This window comes from Apteryx mantelli, chromosome 1 (genome assembly GCF_036417845.1).
Source record: "Apteryx mantelli isolate bAptMan1 chromosome 1, bAptMan1.hap1, whole genome shotgun sequence".
In the NCBI taxonomy this organism is placed as follows: domain Eukaryota; kingdom Metazoa; phylum Chordata; class Aves; order Apterygiformes; family Apterygidae; genus Apteryx; species Apteryx mantelli.
In genome coordinates this window covers 145129392-145148059 of record NC_089978.1, presented here as the reverse complement: position 1 = coordinate 145148059, position 18668 = coordinate 145129392, and the positions used below count along the sequence as shown (strand labels likewise).

General features: G+C 39.5%; 1 protein-coding gene across 1 annotated transcript in view; it reads right to left on the bottom strand.

Moving 5' to 3' along the window:
* Nucleotides 1–18668, bottom strand: part of SCUBE1 (signal peptide, CUB domain and EGF like domain containing 1) — a 222853-nt gene that overhangs the window by 74238 nt on the left and 129947 nt on the right. The window contains exon 7 of the mRNA XM_067289850.1: nt 1476–1592. Within this exon, the coding sequence (XP_067145951.1) occupies nt 1476–1592 (117 nt within the window). The remainder of the gene's footprint in view (nt 1–1475; nt 1593–18668) is intronic.

The following is an 18668-nucleotide window of genomic DNA, read 5'->3' as shown; positions in this document are numbered from 1 at the left end:
TAAAATATCAATAAAGGTTAAAAATAAATGACCTGATTGGTCTGTAAGTGAATTTCCAGTTGCTGTTTATTGTAAGAAAGCAAAAAAGAATCTGCAACATCATAAATAACGTGGATTCTGTTTCTTATATTTTATTCTCATAAAAGAGGGAAAAAGAAAAGAAATGCAAAAGAGCTTAGAACTAGGGTTGAGGATCAGTTGGATATCTCATTTTGTCTGCAGTGCTAATTATAGACTTGATTATTATATAAATATTGTTTCATGTTAGCTCTATGGCCCAGCCTCTGAATGCAAGCAACCTAAATTTAGAATTAATCTTATTTTCATGATGTAGTTTCAATAATAAACATTATGATTATGATCAAGTCTAGGTGTACATTACAGTATTAAAATGCCTCCTTTTTAAACACTCGGTGGAATCAGTGTTACTCCTCTGCTATGGCTCCTCTGACAGTAAAAATGAAGATTTATTTTTATGTGGCTTGAAGTAAAATGACTTATTTTTGATGTGTGCTCACCCTTAACTATTAACATTGTGTGCAATGGCAGTTTAAATGTTTTATTTTCAAATAAACAGGCAAATGGACTGTTATTTCTATAAATACTAATAGGATCATGCTCAAGCACTGAGAGTTTTCAGCCTGGAGTAAGGGGAAACCACACATTTTCTGTTTATTTTTGTGGGTTTTACTATTTTAGGTAACATCAAGTCCTGGGTTGGAGCTATTCTGACGTTTTTGGTTACTTTGAAGAAAATGGTCCCAATAGTTTCTTAGCAAGTTAGGTCAACTTATGCTAAATCACTGAGCGACAAAAAGTGTTCTCTGTGACAACAATATGTAGACCATGTCCTCTTGGATGTCAATCTGCAAATCTCTTTCAAGGAGCTGAGAAGAAATCAATATGAAAATGGAAAAATGGTCTAGGTTTTGCTTTTGCTTTATAACTGGCTACTTTTGATGATTTGAATAGGTGGATATGGACAATTATTTATTTGTGTGAATTTTTTTTGAGTAATACCTCTGCTGCTTTTGCTTGGCCTCACTTAATGATAACTTGATTGTCTGGAGGTAAAAAAGTTCTTGTTAAGATTTTTAAGTTGCTTTTTGAAAGTACAACTTCAGACACCATGAGATGTCTCAAGTTCTACAAAGGTCTCACACTATTCTCTGAAACCTGAAGGTTTTTTGAAGTCCTGAAGATTTTTTTTTTTCAATCTCTGATCAGTTTGAAACAGTTTGACCCCTGTATCTAATTTCTTTGCAGTAATAAAACCCTCTAATGAATACAGAGTAAAATGATCAAAATAAGCAAATACAGAAAAACTAGGGAAGGAGAAAGCTAATGAACTCAATTGCAATCACTATGCCAGTAATAGCCTTAACTCAAAGTATTGATTAAATATCTGAATATTTACATCTTGTACTGGAACCGCTGAAGGCAAATGATGCATTGCAAAGCAAACAGAAGCTGACCTTTGCACGTTTTCCCATCAGGCTGCAGGGTAAATCCAACTGGGCAACTGCACCGTACCCCTGTTGCGGTATCCTTGCAAGTCCGATCACAGCCTCCGTTATTGACAGCACATGTTTCTGCAGAATGAAAGAGAAAGAGAGACAGAGAGAGGGAGAAAGGGAGTGTAATGAAATGTTCTGGGGGAGGGGAGGGGCATCAACTCTTTGGGGCAATATCACAACATTACAAAAGCAATCTAAGTTTAAGCAAGCCAACTCAAGCAAGCTCTCAAGGTCATCAGGGCCCACGTACTTGTTTTGACTAGTAAATCATTTCCACAAGCCATTATTTCTTTCTCCCCCCAAACCTGTGTTTGTATTGATTATATTTAGTCAGTGCTTTTGAACTGTCTTAGACAATAGGATGGGTTATTGTATATGAAATGTGTTTAAAAAGAAAAAAAAGTGATTGCCTTTAAAAGCAGAACCGAACATACAGTCTGTTTTGTATCTGTCAATGTCTAGCCAAGGCTTTTTAAGGTTCATTTTTTTAAACGATGCTGTAGGCATAATGAACTTTAAAAAACAGTAGAAAGCAGAGCAGAGTGCTAGACTTGGAACCGAGAATTTAAAATCCTTAGTTAAGAAAGAGTTAATGGAAAATGAACTACATACATCACTTTGACAAGAATCTACATGCCCAATCTGTTCTTACTGAACTACAAGCAAAAGGCATCTGGGTTTTGTCCACTTAAAGCTTTTTGCAAATTGAAAGGAGTTTGGAGTGGGTGGGAGGGCATAATTGAGGTCACTGAACCCATTCCAAGCTGTGTCATTGAAATTTCCCAGTGCTTGTAGTATGTAGAATGGTGGCTGGGCAAACACAGGCAATACTTCTTAGCTTTTACAATAGTGGGCAATGACTACTAGGTACCACTCCATTAAAAAAAAACAAACTTCAACTTCATTAAAAAAAAGCAAAAACCCCTCCCTCAGTGCCATTATTTTCTGTTACTCGTTGTGTGCACACATGCGCACCTTACATGTACATACACACGGATACACACACACACACAGATCTGTCATATAGATAAAAGGCAAGTGAAATGATCAATCTTCCTTAGATCCAGAGAACAGAGTGGATATAAGGATGCCAATTTAGCATGCCAGTTTGAACTGTGTATTTATCTGAAAAAGCATATATTTCAGAGAGTGAGTCCTTTTAATAATATCTTTTCTAGTTGCTGTAGCTCTGATTAAATTAAAATACCCCCCCTTCCCAGGACTGCCATTATTCTGCTCAGCTCACCTCCTTCTCACTCTCCCTAAAGAGGCTTTGTCATTACTTACTCAGATTTACAGACTCCTAGTGCTGAATATTCACAGTCTGTGTCACAATTGTACTCGGTGGACAGGGTCAGACAATAAGCTATAGAATATGCTAATGAGGAAGTGCTTTAGAACAGTATGTTGATCAGAAATAATTTACACAGAAGAGAAAAGGCTTTATCTTTAAAATGACTAGTACTTAAGGATTTTTATTTTAGTGTGGCCTCTGCTAATGCGCTCAAGATGAACTTATGCTGGCCCTTTGCGGGGACATCATGGACAACATTGCTTAAAAAGAAGCAAAAATAGTTTAATTGTTTTTTTCTTTTGTACTGGCACAAACCTCTATATCAGTTTGGGAATGTGCTGCTGGCACTTATAAACAAACTGAAAGCAAGGGGCTGTGGGACAGAACATTCCCATCCATAGACATACACACGTGCTTTATTAGGTATATTTGTTTTATACCATGTGCATGTATATGCTATATACTAACATTGTATAAAAATGTAATTAATATGCAAACGTATTTGTATATAATCGCTAGCAAGCACAGCTAACATAGACTGATATGTTCTTAGGAGACAGCTTTCTAAAAATGCAGCTGATTCTGCAACTGCTTATCTTCAGATGAAGTTCTTGCTCACCTGTGTAATCAACAAAATTAAAGGGCCATTTTGCATGAGTACAGACCATTTACGTGAGTAAAACTTGCAGGATCTGAACCTAACTGTTTAAGCGATATAGCTCTGATTTTCTTTAATTCCCTTGGGAAGGGCTTTTTTTGTAGGTTTAAATGTTGACACTGCTGTTTGAAGAATTCTTCTATAAATTACAATGCTGGCATTTCCATTTGCATATGAATGTGTGTGTGTGTGTGTGTGTGCCCTCATGGGCCAAAATATCAAATGATTTTATGTTTCAGAGAAGGGAAAAAGTTTCAGCAGATTTACTACGACACATGAAGAGTTCTTTATTGCAGTTCATCACCATGAGATGAACATTACTTAAGCGCTAATATTTCTGCTTTCTGGATGACATCCAGTGAAAATGAATAGACACAACAATTTTTTTTTTCCCATGGTATGGATGACTGGATCTATAGGGTAAGGGTCATTCAGTGAACAAGAGTTATTTCTATGTATAAATAGAGAGAATCAAGCCAGCTTTTCTTATTTTCACAGGAATTTAGTAAAACAAACTGAAAACGATAAATACCCTTCAACTTTTCTGGTGACTCTGACTAAATACATGACCAGCTCTAACAGAACGAAGATTCAAGTGAGCAAGAGGACATCTGACACTACCTCTAACATTTTGGATAAGCACAGAGATGTATTGATAAAATTCCTTAAACTCAAGGTCGTGAGAAAAAAAATTGGTAAAAGAAAGCAAATGTGAATAGCAGAATGTGGGAAAGAGGTATCACAAGCTACATCAAATAGAACTGCTGAGGCCTATATGCAACAGAATCTGAAGTGCGCCACCACTTGTGTTTCTGCTAGAAATGACGTCAACCCATTCTTCGTCTCACCACTATCACACTTTAGTATATATTTGAAATCCAAATTTAAGTTTTACATCTCACATAAAGAGCAGAAGCAAATGACTTATTTCCAAGCCATCATTCTGGAGATGCTATACTTATATGGAAAGGACAGAATGAACGTTCAAAATTTGGATCACATCTTTAAGGGTAATGTTGATCCTATGGACCATTTTCCTCTGGTTTTCTCTCTGTGAAAGGTCACCTCAGCGTATCTATTAGTCATTTCTTTTTTGTTTCAGGCTTTTTTTGGCATATGTTTCTGATGTGTCTTACTCTGATGAAGGAGCAGAAAGAGGACTGGAAGACACAAAGCAGTGCTGGGAAACTTGACATTTCGATTCATTCTGAATTACAATAAAGCTCATCATTTGAAACTGTTAGACTTTACTGTGAATTTAAAGTGATGCTTGCAGCCTACTTACATCTTATTGAATTCCCACCAGAAAACTGAGACAGAAAGGCAATATGGACAACTTCCATTGTGTTTTTCCACAGTAAGATCCTAATTCTGGAACAGTCTCTCAGATATTGGCTTCCTGAATTTATAGACAAGAGGTAATCAAAATCATTACCAAAATGATACGCCTATGTTTTACTAGGTTATTATATTTATCTTTTTAACAGCTTTAATTCCATTGGTACTATGGGATATGCACTGTTTCTGCATATTAAAATATCCTGTTAGAAAGCATAAGCTTGAGGAGTCAGTCCTTCAGCACTTTATCAGGAATACTCAGTAAGTTGTCATGAGTACATGAGTATTCAGTCCTTTAATATGTTACTTCAGCATCTGCAAGGGTTTAGCAGCGACACATAAGTCCTTCAGGTCCTAGACCTGCAGTTTTTGAACTAAAGTAGAATCTCTACTGTGTGGCAATAGAGCTTGGCCAATTTCTTAAAAATAAAAATGACACCAGACTGGACTTATTTGGCTTTGAATACTATTAAATGCCTGAAATTCTGAACACATTTTTCATCATGTGGAAAATTTTCTGAAAATCTAAATTTCTGCTTTTTTTATGAAATAGGCAAAATCCAAATATTCAAAATATAAGCCTCTATTCAAATCTGTTTTTTGAAAGTGGCCCAATATTTCATAAGGCCATTTAAAATCTGCCTCAAAGACAGGTGTGTCATCTCAATGATCAAAAAAACAGGATGTGATTTTACAGGTTTTACTGAAAATGAGGCAAATCTTGGAATCTTTGTTGTTCACTCTGACAACTTGGACCAATTTGAACTAAAATCCAAAACAATGTTTAGGAACTTAGACACAGTGTAAAGCAAAACAGACCTACACAGGTATATGGGACAAGATGGGACACATCTGAAGGTCATAAAGTAATATATGTCTTGGTGAATTCATGCTCTGTAATCTTTGATGAGTCATGGATGCACAGGAGGGTTCCTGATGACTGGAAAAAGGCAAACATCACACCCATCCTCAAGACGGGCAAGAGGGAGCGTTTGGGGAATTCAGGCTAGCCAGCCCCCTATTAGACCTCAGGAAGTTTATGCATCAAATCAACCTGGAAGCCGTTTCCAAACACGTGAAAGACAACAAGATGATTTGGAACAGCCAGCATCAACATAGCAAGGGCAAATCATGCCTAATTAACATGATTGCCTTCTACAATGATGTGACTTGCTCTGTGGATAAGGGGAGAACATGGATATTGTTCATCTTGAATTAAGTAAGGCCTTTGACACGGTCTTCCAGTGTCCTATGGCCATGCTGGTGAGAGATGGACTGGATAAGCGAATGACAAGGTAGGGCATCCGTCAGCTAGTGATCCGGGGCCAACACCACTAAATGTCTTTACTAATGACCTGGATGATGGGATGAAGTGCACTTTCAGAAAGTTGGTGGATGATACAAAATTGGGGGAGTGGTCAACACACTGAAGGGCAGGTATGCTATTCAGAGAGACCTTAACATTTTGGAGAAATAGCCTGAGAGGAACCTCATGAACTTCAACAAAGGCAAATGCAAGTCCTGTACCTGGAATGAAATGATCCCATGCAATAGGACAGGCTAGAGAGCAGGTTTGCAGAAAAAGACCAGGGGTCTGGTGGACAACAAGTTGAACATGAGTCAGCAGTGTGTCCTTGCAGCAAAGAAGGCCAACAGCATCCTAGCCTGTATTAGTAAGAGTGCAACCAGAAGGTTGGGAGAAGTGATCCTTTCCCTTTACTCAGCACTGATGAGATATCTGGAGTGCTGTCTCCAGTTTTCTGCTCTCCAGTGCAAGAAAGACATGGACATACTGGAGAGAGTTCAGTGCATGGCTGCCAAGATGATGTTTAGGGGGCTGGAGCACATGGCAAGGAGAGTCTGACAGAGGCTGAGAGAGCTGTTCAGCCTTAACAAGAAAGGGCTAAGAGGAGATCTTATTTCTGTTTACAGTTAACTAACGGGAGGGTGTAGAGAAGATGGAGCCAGACTTTCTTCAGAGATGCACAGTGGAAGGATGGGAAGCAATGGACAGAAAATGCAAAATGGGAAATTCTGACTCGATATAAGGAAGAAAATGTTCACCATGAGGGTGGTCAAACACTGAAGCAGGTGCCCAGAGAGACTGTGAAATCTCCAAGCTTGGAGATATTCAAAACTCAACTGGGCACAGCCCTGATGCAACTTGACACAGCTGGCCTTTCTTTGAGTAAGAGGTTGGACCAGATGACCTCCAGAGGTCCCTTCCAAACTACATGATTCTATGACTCAATGAAAACTGATTCACATACCCTACAGAGACTAAAGGATCTGAGTTCCACTTTACCTCATTTATTTCTCATAAAGAATACTGGAAGGGAAGAGGGAGAAGGGAAGTCTCATGGACACGGCAAGCAGCACATCAAATTCAAGAGCAAACTCAGCATACTATTTAAGCATCTCTTTGAAGTCTGATGCATTCATATTTCCAACAGGAAATGCTTTTGTTCCAAAAGCTGGAGCATGGAAGTGGAGACCTAAATTTCTTCCCTAACTTTCCAAGAGCTGCTGTGTCACCCTTGGCAAATTACTTGCACTGGAGTTCTCAAGAAATTTTGTGCTATCTTGGTTTCCTCATGTAAAACAGAGACATTATTTCTTATGAGATCTTTTGAAATTCATTAGAACACATGCTCTAGAAATGTAAAATATCATTTCTATGGTTCCCAATAATACAAAAATTATTAAAAGTGAGTTTTGACACCTCCTTCCTCTTAATATATTTTTTGCTCTGATAATATTTATTTCCTCTTTAAATGTAACTGTTTACAGGGATAAGAGAAATTCATCTTCTCTATCCAGTCTAGATCTCCTATAGATTAATATAATGATGCAACAAGATTCGTAAGAGGAATCTTTACCTAACAGACAGGTTTGTGTTTCTTTTTTTCTCTTAATCAAAGTCAGTCCTTTTGAGTTCGCTTTAGTTATGTTCTACTTAAAAAAATAATCCTACAAACTCTGGAATGTGTACACGTACCTGCATGTAAAACTCTGCTTTCCCAGTCTCAGTCAACCTGTTAAAGCATTTGGCATGCTGTTCAGTGTGATAAAATTTTCCTTAAGATGACATCAAACTTTCAAATGATACTCTTAAAAGATAAGAAGATTTTTAAAACTAAGGATGGTATAAGGTATAAGGAACATAGGTATAAGGAACAAAGTGGAGAAGTAACAAAGGGATCAGTCATGTTTCTCAAGAGACCTAAAACAAAATAATCTCTTTTGGGTGACAGACAAATAAGGAGGGGATTGATGAAATTACAGATTTTTTTATTTCAAATTTCAGAAAGAGGCAAGCTCCCTATTTGCACAAGTGTAATCTTGTCCATCCCACTAGAAAGCTGTGTCAGAGGGCAGTTACAAAGAGCCCTCAGGCCATTGTGCAGGCCACCAAGATACCAATCAATGTAGCATACTTGTGCTGTGTAGAACTGTGCTGCTGTATCCTGAGCAAAATACACAACACAGAGAAGTGCTGTGTGGTGAAGTGTTGCACTTGTGATAAATGTCTGTTTCCTTTGTCTGATCAACATGCTCATCCAAAGAGCACATCCCATTCAGCCACAAGTCACCAAAGGAAGAGCAAGACATTTAGCAGCAAGGTGTTTCCTTTGGGAATGTGGAGAAGCAGTTCTCTGATCTTTTCCAAAAGTGCTGTTACCCAGCATGGCAGTCTCCACTCATCAGGATCCAGAGGCCTTATTTATTTTCCATCTGTTGATCATGAAAGTATGACTGGAAAGACTGGAGAACAACTCTAAATGAAGGAGCTGTTTTTAATAATGTGTATGTATAAACATGCAAAGAAACTTTAAAGGAAGACCAAAAGTGGCCAGCTGAAGTGAAAAAAGAAGAAATTACACATAATCTCAAATCAAAAGGGAGAGGGAAGGCACTAAAGTCACCACCTATATTCAAGTAAGTCTTACAACAACTGCTGCTGTCTTGATCATCTTTCTCAAGGAAAGAGCCTGAGAGATGGGACAATTAATGGCAGCTCCTTCCACAGGAGCTGTCCTTGGAAGAGAAAATGAAAAAAAATATATGTACAGCTAATTATTACCTTCTCCTCTGAATGAGAGAGGAAGGCTACACTGAACTCCTGTCTCAAGGTCTTGTGCAGGGGAAAAGAAGAATTTTTGCAGCAATGTGTAGGCAATAAAAGATTAGGATTGGCCATATCTGTAGGTTTATAACATCAAACTCCAAAGAAAGAGATCCACACACTGCAAAAGTACATGCCCTCTTCTCTCGCTTCAGCTAGTAATTAGCAACAGGTTTTGAAGGTAATTGCTGTCAGAAGGATGGGGTTTTTTGTACTGAATCTCAAATTTAAAAGGTCATTGATGGGTTTAATGCCATCGAAAGACACAAATCTGGATAATGTCTGACTTTAAGACAAAGGGAGTAGAAGAGATAGGAATCCCTCTAAACAGAGGGTTTTTTCCTAAGTTTGTCAAACTTCTGTAAACTCTTTAGATTGACATGGTAAGAGGTAAGTACATCTGAAAGGAAGAGATGAAGGGAGAAAAATGTTTATTTCCCATACCTAGTTCCTATGATTGGCCAATATCAACACTGACACTAGTGCAAGTTAGAGCAAGCTAGCAGTTCAATTGCCCTTCACTTGGAAGTAGCTTGCAGCATCCTAAAGCTCACTGGGTCAGCAAAACACCAGGTGCTCAGGCTTTGCTCCCAACACCTGTACTACACTGGAAGAGCTTATTTTGAGCTAATTTTTATGCCAGCAAGGAGCAATTCGTGGTGGAGCACTCTGGAGCTGTGAATTTAGAGTAGCTATCAGGTCCTATCAGGTAGGTCATAGCTGCCAGGAAAAGTTGTAGCTAATAACATTCAGAGTCTAATCATATCTATTTCTATACATGGTCTGAATTTTGTACAAGATGTGTACAGCAGCCCTGTCTGAATGCAATATCTTATGCTCAGAATGACAGTCTTAAATTCAGGGCTCAGACACATGAACAAATCAGTTCTGGTGAGTTTGAAAGCTAAAGGCTGTAAGCTGAATGGTAGATTTACAGCAGTCACCCTCTTAGCCTGCCACAGTATGAGGTATATGGACAATCTTAAAACTTTTTTTCTTAATGAGGTTTCTGTGAGGTAATATTCCTTAGCAACTGGAGTGGCGACAACGGTTAAACTACTGGCAATCTTTGTTGCTCAATAGATGTGCCATAACTAAAGTTGCTGTAAACTGCTGATGTGTCTGAACCAAGAGATAACCTGCTTGTCTATTCTAAACACATAAAAATGAGTTGAATTGTCTGTATTTAACACAGTAAAATACAAATTGACTCTCCAAGCTATGTGTACAAGACAAGGAAACTTATATATTTGTCTAAGTGAGAAAAGATTAAAGATATCTTTGAAAGAATGCCAAATGCCTGGCAATTTGTAAGTAAGAGTACAGAAAAGCTGAGAAATGTCCTGTTAATATTCATCAGTGATGCTTGATAGCTATCATAGAGTTGCTACTCTCTTCTCATTTGCTTTATGTCCAGCACTGATTCCCAAAAGATTTTACATGTCTCAGCAGAAGTCAAATTGCAGGACCAGTCCTGAATAGAGCATAGGATGTCAGTGAGTACTACCTGCAATTTAAACTGATTTTTTTTTCAAGAAAGATTTCAAAGGAAACTGCCAGGAGTTGGGTGATTGTATCACTGTAGCATTTTTGGAGACCTCATATAGACCAACACCAGGAAATCACTGTGCCAGGTACTATTAAGTCACAGTTAAGAACCAGTTATTAAATGAAACAGTATGATGCTAAAATAACTTCTGTATAGAAACACAAGATGACAGTAAAACATGGAAATCAGTTGTGCAGAGATCAAATTCCCAAAGTCAACTCATGGGTAGATTGTAAGGGAGAATGAACTTGCTGGGTTACCTTTAGTCCTACTAATCATATACTCATATTTGACATATACTTATATATGCTCAGATATTTTTAGTTACTTCAGCATCATAGAGAGTCTCTTTCTCTCAGGAAGAACAGCCACTGCACTGCTAGTCAGGGCTATGGCATATTAGAGCAGTTCTCTGAGAGAGCAGGCACAGAATTGCCAGCAGTAGGTCCTGCTCAGCTGAGTATCATTTGCTCCTTCACTTTCAAGAACACTAAATTCATTCATAGATTTTAATATAAAAAAGTACTTGAAATCAAGTTAGCCCATAACTTGTAATGCACCCCCTTTTTCCCACAGAGAGCTCTTTGCTCAGTCTGGCTCAGAGGTAGCCTGTACTGATGTCTCATCTGTTCACTTCAGGTTGATATTGCAGCACAACCTCTACCAAACACAGCTCTTTAGTTACCTCCAGGTATGCTGGGTCCTTGTGTAGGTAAACACCTCCTCTTAACATTTATGTTATGTAGGGGAATCTTATGGAAATGGTTTTACAACCGTGTCATCACTGGTTGCCTGTTGATCACTTGCATGACCATGCCTAAAAACAAAGACTGTCTAACTGGCCAAAAGGCCAGTCCAAAATCCCACTCAAATTCTAACCAGAAATGCATTGACACAAAATACGAAAGTCTGAAACGTGGAAGAGATTAGAACCTAACTCAGGAAAGGCAAATTTGTTTGGAAAAATTCTGTTGATTACTCAGTTGAGCTTGCTTTTAAATAAAAGGAAATATGCAGAGTAAGTAACAAGGCAATAACACATGATAAAACTGCTGCTGCCATCCATAAAAGAACTTGCAAGTGGCAGTGCATGGAATATATGGTATGAGATCAGGGTACAGGGAGGAACCCAAAAGGCTGCAAAGAGAAGGAGAAACTTAAACACACAACTAAAATATTTGAATTTTCAGTTAAGACACAACTATGTTATTCTCATGCAAATTATGCTCTGTGATGCTGAAAGGATAGAGAAAGAGAAAGGAGAAAGAAGGAGAAACTGAATGAGCTTCCTACTCAGAGAATGAAAAAGGTGAGACAGAAAGAACATTCACTCCATTATGCCTGTCTCCCCATTTCCCTGCAATTTCATGATTGGTAGAATATTATTTGCATGAAAATAGGATGACAATTCCGCACTGCCATGTAGTGAATGTGTGAAGAAATGACTAGGTGAATCCTGCAGTGAATCATGAGTCCTGCAGTTTTCATTTTAGAAACATTCTATTCCTTATCAGGGAACACTGCATATTTAGGGAACTACAGTCGATAGATTGGATCAGGCATTTTATAAACACTGGATGAATCAAGTCTGATCCCTTAAAAATTGCACGGTTAGTTGTGATTGTGTTGCTCCCTCTAAATACAGAAGCCACATTTAAGAAAAACTGAAATACTCTGAACACTGCTAAGGAGCATTATCTCCTGAACTGGGACAAATCCTTTGATCTAAAATGGAAAAGCAAAACAATGGAAGGTAGTGGTAGGAATTCTGGACAAGGTCAGAGTCTTTATCATTTGCAAAGAAATGAAGAAAAGGGATTTTTACAGGAAATAGCACACCATTCACTAACTCAATGGATAAAAGTGATGATAACTCAAGATGAAAGGATCTGCCCTTGGGAGAGAGAGAATGGATGAATGACCTCAGGAATTCCTTCAGTCTATTTTCTATAATTTCATATAGCAAAGTAAAACTGACAGAAAGAATTAAAGTGGGATTTTGATTTCACAGTTAGTAACTGAGTTACAGAGCCTCCTGGCAGTGTGCCTGTTAATAGAATGTTTTAAATGCTTTATTCATTAAAACAAAAAAAGGTTGTGATGTATACAGAGTGGCGCATTTGGCCTTCTGACAGTGAGCATTTCTAAGTCAGATAAATGCCATTTATAGAAATAAGATATATTTTAAGTCATTTGAAAGAGTCCTAGGATGCAGTACAAAAAAGCCAGGAACTGAAGTACATATTGAAAAAGTTCTCTTGGTTTAAAGCAAGCCTTGGTAGACTGCAACTATGATAGAAGTTAACTGCTTTGGAAGCACACTTGAAAACTTAAACACTACCTTGTCCATCTCCATGGTGTTAGAGACAGGAAAACTGAGATTAGGATCACCTGGAAACTATCATTTCATTTTGAAAGAGAACCAAAATCAAGACTGCGGAATCTATTCTTATTTCACATTGGAAAAAAAAAACCCTAAGACTTTTGGAAAATTTCTAACAGAAAACCAGACATTATAACACTCTTTATTCCAATTGCTCGGTAGCTCAGGCATTACATGGCATGTTGGAAGCCCAGGTTCCAGTCTCTGTTCTTTTATGTTTATTGAACCTGAAGAATCGCAAACCCTAATCAGACTATCAGTTATCAATACTGGCTCAAAAGGTAAAACAACTTCATGAGGCAATAGTGAGCGAGTCTGACTTTACAGCCCAACATTCACCTGGGACATGGGTGGTAAATCACCAGAAAGGGTCTTTAGTACCATTTTCTCCCCTTCCAAATGAATGTTCTCACCAGACTACTGTGTACATTTTGTCTTCCTATTTCTGAAGATCATTCCAGGCAAAAGCAATATGAAAAAACAGAGTCTTCCTACAAAACTTAGTTTCAAGAAGAAGAAAGACTCTTGTCAGATTAAAAAAAAAATTAGGGAAAGAATGTAGTGCTGAAGTAAGATCTACAGCTCAGCAGTGTTCCTTCCTGAGCTGCAAAGGAACTAAATTTGGCTCCTTCTGAAATCCAGAAAATGGCGGATTCCCATATGAACTACATAGTCATTGTGTGCCTTATATTGAATACAGTAATTCAAGACAGAGGTTTGACTTTGGAGAAGTTATTCACAGTGAACCATTAGAGGAGAGATCTTTGGAGGTCTGAAAGAACGATCAGTGGAGGTTTCCACTATGATATGATGTCAGCTGGATTTCTCCACTACTGCAACCATTTGACACCTGGCAGAAGACAATTATGTTAATTATCAGACTCTGGTAACCCTAGTTAATTTTGTAAATTCTATTTCCCTGTAAACAAGAAAGAACTGTATGTCTCTGCTGAAAAGAAAATAGTGACTCAAAGAGATTAAGTTCTGAAATTCCTGCCAAAGAGAACATCAGACTGGAGGTAACAGCTTGGATCAGATAGACATAGTAGATTAAAAAGTCCACAAGAACACTTACGCTATGACTCGTACAAAACATAAGCCATAAAGCCTCCTTACTGCTCTGCCAAGCTTATGGCCTTCTGTAGAAAAGACCACAACCCTCAAAATTGCAATGTGTCATTGGGAGAGGCAGAAATAAGAAGAAGGCAGCCTACTAGAGAAATCAGAAGGTTTTTACTTGTTACTCACAAGCATGTTCATACAGGGCATATTCCCATGCAATTTAAGACCTAATTTTTTAGCCTTAAGAACACATAACGGGGTACTCTCAAACATTATGAAAATGGGCACAGTCTGTCCCATACCACCAGTCCTCAGCTCTGAAATTCCAAGAATTTCCAAGTGGACTTGGAGGAAGAAGGGAGAAGGGTGGCTGACCATATGAGTGTGCACATGGACAACACGTCTCAAAGAAATTCTAGCTCCTAGTAAGTGACCTTTCTTTCTCCTTCCATGATTGTCAATATGAAGTTCACACTGAAGGTGGCTAACTGCTGTAGTCCCCACCCTATGCAAGCTACCTGAAGGAGGGTCTTGATTCTCCTGAAACAAGGAGAATAGAGAACTGCTCTGCAAAGAGCTGCATGCTGCCTGGAAGCCTCTAAGAGGACAAACTGCAGAAGTGGGGATGACAGTCCAGACAGCCTTTCTGCATATCTCAGTTATAGAAACACTGAAGTAGCTCGAACTCTTGGACAGTATGTTCAGGTCACAGTTGGTGGCTCCACCCCTGCTCAATAACAGCAAGACACAATCTGCCACCTACATTGATAGTCTTGGGTGGAAATTGCTATAGCTAGGTACCCTTCTGTTATGGAGTATTTAGGTGAGGGGTGCTCCTAAAGGATTTGCTCCCAACCAAATGAAAATCTAAACGAGTTTGATGTCCAAGGTGAATAGAGTTGCCTAACCCTTAGATGTATGTGGTTTAGGAAAAAAATACTATACGCCTGACTATCTGGATCAGGTGACCCATAAGGCACAATGTTGGATACCAGTTTCGGGTGCAAATGGGTAAACCTAAGGTAAGATGGATCAGCTACAAAGCTCTGAATCTCTCTGACCAATGTAGTTGATGGAATAGATGCTAAAATGTTTGCCATCACTGAAAAATGCAGGAAGCCGTGGCCATGAGCTAAAATTGTTCCTTTGTAAACGTGAGCATGCCATTAAAATCCTATTGCAGGTACTGAGCTAAAAATGCTGTGATAGCTGGTGAGAAAATAATGAAGAGAGATTCATCTCATCTAACTGCAGACTACACTGCAATATAAACAGCTACAGACATTTCATCTAGACTCACTCTGCACTCACTTTTAGAATATGATATGTATCTTAGACCTCTAAAACGAGGTGAGATGAATCCCACCCCTTGTATGCTCCCACTAGTAGGTATGGGGCTGAAATAGATGTCAGGTATACTTTCATCAGCCTAACGGAGAACTCTTGCATTCTTTGGATGCAGGAAATCACTGGGGGGAAGTCATCCCTAAGGGTAAAAGACCTAGCTGAACACTGCACAGACTCTAGCCATCCAGCTATTCACATGCATGCAGTAACTATTTTTGTGGATGTTTCTTATCAGAGAGAAAACAGTCACTTTAACCCAGAGAATGAACTAGTTGGGACAAAGAGGGATTTGCAGTTCAACTGAAAAGTTGATCAAGGCCTGTGAGACCATGCCTGAAGCTAAAACAAAATATTTCCTGAAAACAAAACCGCTTCAGCCAGAACAGGATAAACATAGTTACCTTGGCTTATATTTCTGAGCACCTTCAGAAGGCACAAGAATGGATGAAAGGCCTGACCACGACACAGAGAAAAGACTACTGGCATGTCTTAGGGTGGCCAAAGCAAAAAAATTGATGAACTCTAACAAATCATTCTGAAGATGCCATTCCAGTACACTCACTTGTGATCTGCCAGTCTGAACTGGCTCTGGCTATCTGCTGCAGTATTTGAGATCCTTGGGATATGTGCTTTGCAAAGCATGTCCACCTTCAGGCAAAAAGGAGATGATTTTGTCCTGTAGAACATGCAGTGCTGTTCTTTGTCACAAGCTACACTTGATCTGTATGAGGAATTCTCAAACTACATTTTGTACCGCTCATGTCTCTGCTAAGTGACAGGACTGAAAGCGGTTTTAGTGGAAAACATGCCCTGCTCTCCAGGCAGGTAACAGGGTACTCATTATAAAAGGTCTGGAAGGCTACTGAAAATGGAAGAACAGCCATCTGCAGAGGTCAAATGATTCCTGCCACTGTGAGGAAAAATACAAGACTAGTGAAAATATTACCTTAATCGCTGGATATGTGCCCTGAATATAGACCCATCAAAGCTCTGCCTGTAAGCCATCGTCATGAAGCCAGGATTGGGGTGTAAAATAGGTACATACAATAACAAATCCCAGTCTGTCAAAGCTGGTCCCTGTTGGTGTGGATTTCCAAATGCCTTAAAAGATTCCCTAGGCTACAGAAGCAATCTAAGTAATAAAGCCCAGGACAGTTCAATGAAGTTGAACAGTTCTACAGTTTATACAAGCACATCGGTTGACAGTAAAAGGGTTTGAAAGGATCTTGGGAGCCACCTCCAAGGTAAGAAAAGAGGTCTACATTCCTGAATCTGAGGTGGGCTGCAAGTATAGCCATAGCTTTACTGAAGACCCAAGGAATCAGTGTTCAATGGCAAGACCTTGAGCTATCTTCACTCATGATGAGTTAAGCACATCTTGTGAAGGACTAAATTTCAGTGTAGAGTTTGGGTGTTCCAAAGACACCTGTAGTGACAGTATTACTGCCATTTGCTCCACTATCCTGACCCTAAGCATGCATGGGAAATTACTGTGCTTCCTTAAGCTCAAGACAGGCTCAATGCTCTGTTTCTCTTTGATATAAGAAAAACAATTTTGTAAAACTCTGTTCTTGAGACAAGAAGGAACTGACCTTCTATCTCCTAGGGCCAGAGGAAGACCATTTTCTTGCCAAAGTGGGTTCTTATAACAGTGACTATTGGAAAGAATAGAAAAGGGAGATAGAAGATGAGGGAGGGAAATGTAGCCTCTGCAGTAGTTCTGAAGTTATCTGCATCCAAGCCCAAAAGAACCTGATCCATTTGACTACTAGAGGGCACAGGGAGGGAAATGAAACATGGTGAAAAATGGATCAGGCCCACATCTTCAAAAGTGTTGATTAGAAAATAAGATCTGAGAAACATCCTAGTGGATATAAGCTGGGTCACATCATAACAGTGTTGATAATGCACCTTAAGGATTCATTCAGTCTAGTAAGGTCTGTGATGTTGACAATGCAGCAAGTGACTGCATTTTTAAAGAGAATTTATAAAACCCCATAAAACTGCTTGGTTCTCAGAACTGACATAAAGTGTTCAGAGAGACTTGGACAGGCTGGAGAGGTGGGCGGAGAGGAAGTTCAACAAAGGCAAGTGCAGGGTCCTGCACCGAGGGAGGAATAAGGCCCTGCAGCAGGACAGGTTGGGGGTTGACCTGCTGGAAAGCAGCTCTGCGGAGAAGGACCTGGGAGTGCTGGTGGACACCAAGTTAAGCATGAGGCAGCAATGTGCCCTTGTGGCCAAGAAGGCCAATGGTCTCCTGGGGTGCATCAGGAAGAGTGTTGCCAGCAGGTGGAGGGAGGTGATTCTCCCCCTCTACTCAGCCCTGGCGAGGCCACATCTGGAGTACTGCGTCCAGTTCTGGGCTCCCCAGTACAAGAGGGATGTGGCACTACTGGAGCAAGTCCAGCGAAGGGCTACAGAGATGATTAGGGGACTGGAGCATCTCTCTTATGAGGAAAGACCGAGAGAGCTGGGCCTGTTCAGCCTGGAGAAGAGAAGGCTGAGAGGAGATCTTATCAACGTGTACAAGTATCTGAAGGGAGGGTGTCGAGAGGATGGGACCAGGCTCTTTTCAGTGGTGCCGAGCGACAGGACATGAGGCAACGGGCACAAACTGAAACACAGACACTTCCATCTGAACAGGAGGAAAAACTTCTTCACTGTGAGGGTGACAGAGCACTGGAACAGGTTGCCCAGAGAGGCTGTGGAGTCTCCTTCTCTGGAGATATTCAAAATGCGCCTGGATGCGATCCTGTGCAATGTGCTCTAGGTGACCCTGCTTGAGCAGGGGGGTTGGACTAGATGATCTCCAGAGGTCCCTTCCAACCTCAGCGATTCTGTGATTCTGTGATTCTGTGTTCCCAAAGAACAAAACATTACCTGTGATTTTTTATAGGAGATGAGGACTTCTTAAGATGTAAGACCAGACAATTCTGGCTCCTCAAAGAGGACATTTTCAATCACCTATCACATCTCCATGAGCAGTCAACCTGTCTGTAAGGATGGAGCTCAGTGACATAACTGATGTTAGAAAACCTATTTTTGTATCCACAGTATCAAGCCCTATGTGAAAGAGAGCTTTAGGATATCAACAGACAATTGTTCTGTAAAATTTCTGTAGCCTTTTCAAGTGAAAGACAGTTCTCAAGAAGACAGTTACACTAAGCCAGTAGAACTTAATAATCTGCAATATATATAATAATAAAGATCTGGATTCAGGGATATCTCAGCTTTCCAGTCCTGGATTGTAGGGCCACCGGACTTACATATTCTCTCCAGGGCTGCAATAGCAGCAAGAAATTTGGAAACTGCATACATGAATAAAAGCAACTTCCATTACTAAGGATGTGATACTGAATGCAATACTTTGAGGGTATGTGCATTAGAAGGATTG